This window comes from Olea europaea, unplaced genomic scaffold (genome assembly GCF_002742605.1).
Source record: "Olea europaea var. sylvestris unplaced genomic scaffold, O_europaea_v1 scaffold1816, whole genome shotgun sequence".
Lineage (NCBI taxonomy): Eukaryota > Viridiplantae > Streptophyta > Magnoliopsida > Lamiales > Oleaceae > Olea > Olea europaea.
Genome location: NW_019235915.1, coordinates 33,140 through 40,530, shown reverse-complemented (window position 1 = coordinate 40,530; position 7,391 = coordinate 33,140). Strand labels below are relative to the sequence as shown.

The window sequence follows — 7,391 nt, the reverse complement described above, 5'->3', positions numbered from 1 at the left end:
CAGGAACCGTATTTTCAATATCTGATTGATTAATCTTTTCTAATGTGATTTCTTCCGAAGTTTTTGGTCGATTTTTCTCATGTACTTTTCTTTTTCAAGGTACAAAGTCTTTTGAACCAACTGGTTGACCACGCTTCTGACGTATTTGAGATTCATTTTCTACAACAGATTGTCGTAAATGGACATCAATTTTTGCTAGAATATTTTCTATTGGAACATATGACTTTGTCAATTTTCTTGTCAACAAATATATCAAGTAATTGATTTGCAACTCTTTGCAAATGAATTATTTTTTCAACCTCTTGCTCACATTGATTGCTGCGGGAATCAAAATGAGATAGAGTTGCTTCATTCCAAGTAATATTACCTTGTTTTTCAGGATGTAATTTTTTCCCTCCCAAAGTTGGGAAAGTCATTTCATTAAAATGACAATCTGCAAAACGTGCAGTAAATAAGTCACTCATTATAGACTCAAGATACCTAATAATCGATGGTAAATCAAAACTCACATAAATCTAGAGTCATCATTGGGGACCCATTTTAGTACGTTGTGGGGGTGAAATAGGGACTTGGCCAACACAACCAAAGGCTCGTAGGTGAGAAATATCAGGTTCATAACCAAATGCTAGTTGCAAAGGTGAATATTGATAATAGACAGTTGGTCTAATACGAACCAATGATGTAGCATGTAATATGGCATGATCTCAAACAGAAGTTGGGAGTTTTATTTTCATAAGTAATTGTCTAGCAATAAGTTGTAGGCGTTTAATAAACGACTCTGTCAAACCATTTTGTATATGGACATGCGCAACTGAATGTTCAATTACAATCCCGATTGACATACAATAATTATCGAATGCTCGTGATCTAAATTCACCAACATTGTCAAGACGAATAGTTTTAATTGAGTAATGGAGGAATTGCGCTCGTAATTTTATAATTTGAGTAAGTAATCTAGCAAATGCCACATTCTTAGTGGAAAGTAGACAAACATGTGACCATTTAATAGAAGAATAAATTAATATCATAAAATAACGAAATTGTTCATATGGTGGGTGTATTGGCCCACATATATTTTCATGAATTCTTTTTACGAAAGTTGGAGATTCAGTATTGACCTTTGTAGTTGAAAATCTAATGACTAAATTGCCTTGTGAACAAGCTACACATGGATAGTTATTAGGTAAAAGAATCTTCTGGTTCTTTAAAGAATGTCCATGTAAATTGTTTGTTATTCAACGCATCATTATAGCTCCTGAATGTTCAAGTTGATCATGTCAAAGAATAAATTTTTTTGGGTCAATGAACTTCTGGTTCGTAACATTATTTTATTCAACCATTTTTGTAAATGTATAATACATGCCAGATGAAAGTGTATAAATTTTTTCTTTTATTTGCTTCTGATCAGATACAAAAGAGATTATGGAAAGATATTCAGTATTATTTTCTTGCATCGTCTTAATATGATATCCATTGCAGCGGATATCTTTAAAACTAAGCAAATTTCTTCTGAATTTGCTAGAATAAAGTGCATCGTTAATATATAATTTTGTATTATTTGATAAAATAATACAAGCTCTTTCGAAGCCTTCAACGATATTCGATGCACTTGATATTGTATTGACATTATTTTCCTTTAATGTTAACTCCAAGAAATATTTTTTGTCTTGAATAATAGTATGTGTAGTTGCACTATCAATCAAGCAGGTATCTTAACAATCCATCATGAATCTATCAATATGACAAAATAGATATATTTAAAAAAAACTTGAATTTAAATATAAAATGATAAGATAATGAATACTGTGAAATTAACGATGCATAATAAAGTTCAAATTTTTTGCGAAAAATAAAAATATATTTCAAATTAAATTTCTAAAATAAAGGGAAATACTAGAAACATAAAAAAACTAATTTTTATCTTCCATCACACCACCCCAATCAAATGGTCAATATTCACATTTGGATCAGCAAAAAAATCGGAGACATCCAAATAAGTCACATCAATTGGATCATCATAGTCAGCAAAATTTGTCTCCACTTTTTCCTTTCCCTGGATTGATTTTTGATAGAAATTTACAAGGTGTTTTGCCGTACGACAAGTACATATCCAATACCCTTTCATTCCACATCTAAATCAACCTTCTTTATGTATCATTTTAGGTGTGCTACTTCCGTTTATTTTGTGCCTTTTGAAATTGTTGTCTTGTTGTTGATAACTTTGTTGATTATTTCGTCCATGGTTTACTTTACGTGCACATTCGCGTCTTGATATTGCATTTGTTTTAAGCAATACAGTACCATTTGCTTCAGGCAATGGTACAGAATGAACCAATTGGACGCAACCCATGATTTTTCATTAGCGGTTCATTATTCTGTTAAGCAACAAGCAGGCAAGATATAAGTTTTGAATACTTATTAAAACCACGCTCGAGATATTGCTGCTGCAGGAGCACATTCAAGGCGTGAAAGGTGGAAAAAAATTTCTCCAAAATGTCTTCATCGGTGATTTTTTTCTCTACACAATGTCAATTTTGAACATATTCTGAATTGTACTAACTTACAGTTTTGAAGTCTTGCAAACGAAGGTGCATCTACACATAGTAGGCTTTGAGAATGACTATAGTGCTCTGATGATCAAATCTTTTAGTTAATTTTTTTCAAAGAACTTGTGGATCCTTTTCAGTGAGATATTCAATTTTCAGCCCATCGTGAAAATGATGACGAAGGAAGATGAGTGCATTTGCATGATCCTGCAAGGATTCTTTGTTTCCTTCTTTTATTGTCTCTCCCAAACATTTTTAGACAAGATGGATATCAGTATCGAGTACCCATGATAGATAATTTTTGTCAAATATATAAAGTGCAGCAAACTCGAGTTTCATGATGTTTGCCATTTGATTAACTACGCAATAAAAAAAATACAATTGGTTTTGAAGAATGTGATTAAACATCATATAATGATTAATCAAGTAATTAATAACATAAGTTACGTGTTTTCATTCTGAGATAAACACTAAAATAATATTTTCTTCAAAATATATGCTACTTCAGGAGCACTTGTATTTTATTATTATTTCGTCAAGATCAATACGTCAATATTCTTTTAGAATATTAAAAAATATAATTTATGCTCTTCAGGAGCCGGTAATATTCTTCGAAAATATAATTATAATATTGTGCTATTTCATGAATATCAACAAATTATTTACAATAGATAAATCTTCGATTAATATTCTTCTAGAATATTAATTATAATGTTATGCTACCTCAGGAGTAACAATATGATAAAATATTGAGTTAAAATTTATGATAGAACAACACAAATATATAATCAAGTTAAAGAATATTAATTACCACGCAAATAAAAAATAGTTACCAAATAAATTGGATATGAATTTATATTTTAAAATTAATTACCAAACATGTATTAAAAAAATCTTGAAAAGATATGCTTTATAGTTATTCTTTACCATAAACATATATTTTTCATCCATAAAAAAATTAAAGAAAGAATTACATAAATTAATACATCTAATACTACACGTATTCCTGAATTAAAACATCGTGTACAAATTTATTTTTTCTTTTTTCGCCTCAAATTGATCTAAATTGACACGAATTCAAATTCAAGAATTGAAAACATGCAATAGTGTCGCATAAAACCATGGATTAAAAATGAATTCATAAGCATCTAATGAATGCTACTTCATGAAATTGATTGCCACATAATAAAAATGTAAAATCAAAAGGTAGAAATTGATGAATTGTAGTGAATGAAGCAACCTCCAAATTTTAATTGGTACCATGAAAAAAATGGGACGTGAACTGGACGAAGTTGAATTAATGCATACGTATAGATAGAATTCACATGTTGCCAAATTAATTTTGGTACACGTGATTATGTCCTCGTTTGGACCCCATTTTTCAACCAACATACATTTTTTAACAGTGATTTGACATCATTTCAACAACACATTTTTCAACAAAATAATATTATATGCAAATAAAAAAAATTTCCTTATTTTTTAACAACACATTTTCCATCAATACACTATTCAAAAATTCATTTTCTTCCCAAAAATGGGGCTCAAACAAGGGCTATATTTCTGAAAAAATATTACTTTCTAACTAATTTGCTTTGACTTTAAGAGAATCGTGCTGATAACGTGTTATAAAATTGAAAGAAAAAGAGAAAATAAAAGAAAAAATAAAAAGTTAAAACTCAATTGTGTATTATTATGAAGAAATGTCTTATATTTATATGGTCTAAAATAAGAGTTACATTTAGAATAAAATAGATCTTCTATCATGATAATATTAAATAATTATCAATAATTATCTCATTACTTTACAACAGATATAACGTTTTATGTGAAATATTGGGATTGATAAGTCCAATTTTTATGAGACGTAGCGGGAGGAGAGAGAGACAAATGTAAGGTATAATGGATCGCCATATCGAAATTTCATTACCCCGATGATAAAAAACGTTACTCCAACAAAAATGGACGGCGGATCTCAGCTTAGATAAACGCATGCGATCCTACGTGTTGAACCGTTCTTCGAACTAAGCGGCTGCGCCTCGTCGCTTTTGGCAACAAAAACTCAATTTGAACTTTGATTTCCAATCAATTCAACCACGAGAAGGCTTACAAATTATACATGTATACCAAGAAACAATAAAAGAATTGTATAATCTAATCGGTGAAAAATGGGAATTCCGTCAGAAATGAGGGAAACGTGGGCAAACCGCAAGAAATCTCTGTTGATCCCATCCCCAGTTGAAGATGAGAAAATTCTCCGGTCCAGGCAATGCACTCAAGGTTTCACAAATTTCCGAGACTTCTTAATGTGTTTGTGATTTTTATTTTTATTGTATCTTGAGAGAATTGATTAAAATGAAAAAAATAATAATAAAAAAATAAAACGATTTCCTTTCTACTTAATATGTATTGCACGGTGGTTTGATTCGATAAAATTGGGTTTTCTCTCTCGTTTTACAATTTCTATAGCATTTCTCATATGGGTTCTTTTGAAACTTGATTAAAATTACGAATGATTTATTTCAATTTCATTGATACATTGCACGGTCTTTCATTGGGTAAAATAGGGCTTCACTTTTTTAACTACCTTTTCTTTTCGTTTATTTGCATTCATTTTCTCAGCGATTAAATAAAAAGTTTGGAATGGCCGAGGTTGAATTAGCCTTTTACAGTTCTTTCAGAAAAATCCGCATATTTTTGGCGCTATAATTAAATTTGTCTATTTTTCTTTTTGCCTGCATTTCCTTTGCGTGTAATATATTTGTGTTATGTACTATTTGAACAGAGCTAAAGATCACATCCTGTATTGTTAAATTTCTGAAAGGGATTTATTTTTGAAAATCTATTTGGTTTAGACTGAAATTATAGAATGGAATAATCCTAGAATGTAGTTTGAACTTGTTTGGGTTGCAGAAGGAGTGCGTGCCGGAGCAAAAGCTGCTGCAATTGCAAGCGTTTCCAGCACAGTGCCTACTGTATGAGATTTCACTTCATTTTACTCGAAAACTTAATTTTTTTTAAAATGTTTAATTGTATTTAGTTTCTGGAGTTATGGTACTAGATTTTTAGATGCATATTCTGATCGTGCTATTTTTATGACTGGTGTTTGGATTCTTTAATCTATTAACTTTTTGCTATATACAAATGAGAACAGACGGAAAACTAGAATGTCCTATAAGCATGAGACGAGATGACAATCGTAGTCTTAATTCAAATTGTGTTTTGCATATACTGAATCTCGAATGATGTGTCGTACAGTCAGTTGTACTAAGAGTAAATAATGTTTTTGAGTAATTAAAGATAAAAAAATAAAAGTTATTTTTATAGGAAAACTAATTTACTTACAAACAAGTTACCTGTTTTTATTTAACTTAAAACTGAGAAAAAAGTAGCATAGGAAACATATTTGGAAACTAAAAGTAACTTTTGCTTTTCTATAAGTTTACCAAAACATGCTCTTGTCAACCACTGCTGATTCTAAAATAGAATTAACCAACAAGGCCTATCTCAAAGACCACAGTACTGGCTTATACGGTTTCTGCTTACAGCATTACAACGTACAGATACACATGCACATGCACTTGTGTCGGCCTAGCTTACAAAGTATTTTCTAGATGCATCAGAGTTGGGAAAATTGGATGATTTATCAATATGATCCTTAAGTGTGATGATGGAGTTGCTTGGACTGTATGTTAAACAAGTCTGTGTTTCTGTGCAAATGCTCCACATTCCTTATTTCTGGTTTAATGGTTTTAATTAGGAATAATACTTCTGAACAAATCTTTACAATAACAGGGCAATATTTTCTAAATTCTTGAACATTAATCTAGAGAAATTTTATTGGCAGAGAGACTTCAGGACGCTAAGTGAATGCCGCAACATTCACTGCCTAGAGAGCATGTTTGCGAAGCTTAATAAACAGTGAAACTTATTTTTAAGTAATTTTTTGTATCCAAGCGTCCAGGATAATTTATCAGTTTCTTACTTTTAAGTAAGAAAATTTGCTTATTTTCAACTTGGACCTCTGAAAAGAGCTAGTTTTTTTAACTTATTTACTTATAATGAAACTACTTAAGCTAGGCCAAACACGCTAAACAGATGAAATGTACAAGATATGTATGCTTTGATTGTAGTGAACAAAGCCCTTGTTCGTGATGATTTAGTCATGTTTGTTTCCTTGTAAAACCTCGTCAAGCAATCAAGTAAACTGGATCCTCCTTTTTACATTTTGTGCTGGGATCTATTTTGATTTTTGTTTTCTTTTATGTTTTTGGGAGTATGGTCAACTAATGCTACTTGCCTTTCCTTTGCATTATAGAATTAATAAATTCCCCTGCCTAAATTTTCAGTTGATTGTTTGTCGAACGGTACCTTGGGCAAAGGCAAATCTCAATTATACGGCCCAGGCACTCATTATATCTGCTGGTAAGTCGGAATTTAATTTGTATTGAATAGTTCATAACATATGAAGCTTGGCTTTATATTATGACTTTTGAAAAATTCCTTCTTTGTCATTAAAGAAAAAGGTTATTTTTGTTAGGTTGCTCATAATTTAGATGATAAAGGAAATTTCTTGATGTTTTTGACTGCTCTTTCCTTTAATATAATGGACCTTGCTCCATGTACATCAATCTTTATATAATTTGTTACATAATGTCACGTCACTTTATCACTTGTCAGTTTAAAACGCAATCAACTTTTTCATCCAATCTTTTCCCTTGACATCATTTTACGTAACCCCTTATATACCATTTCTGTGTACAAGTAGTATAATCCTAATATAACTAGGAGCTGAAGTTTCACAAGTAATTTTTATTTATTTATTCCCCCCCCCCCCCCCCCCCC

At 30.9% G+C, this 7,391-nt stretch overlaps 1 protein-coding gene across 1 annotated transcript in view; it reads left to right on the top strand.

Annotated features, from left to right (window-relative positions):
- Positions 1–4,442: 4,442 nt before the first annotated feature.
- Positions 4,443–7,391, top strand: part of LOC111378454 (early nodulin-93-like) — a 4,322-nt gene continuing 1,373 nt past the window's right edge. The window contains exons 1-3 of the mRNA XM_023001652.1: positions 4,443–4,826; positions 5,460–5,521; positions 6,896–6,971. Coding sequence (XP_022857420.1) covers positions 4,715–4,826; positions 5,460–5,521; positions 6,896–6,971 — 250 coding nt within the window. The 5' untranslated portion in view covers positions 4,443–4,714. The remainder of the gene's footprint in view (positions 4,827–5,459; positions 5,522–6,895; positions 6,972–7,391) is intronic.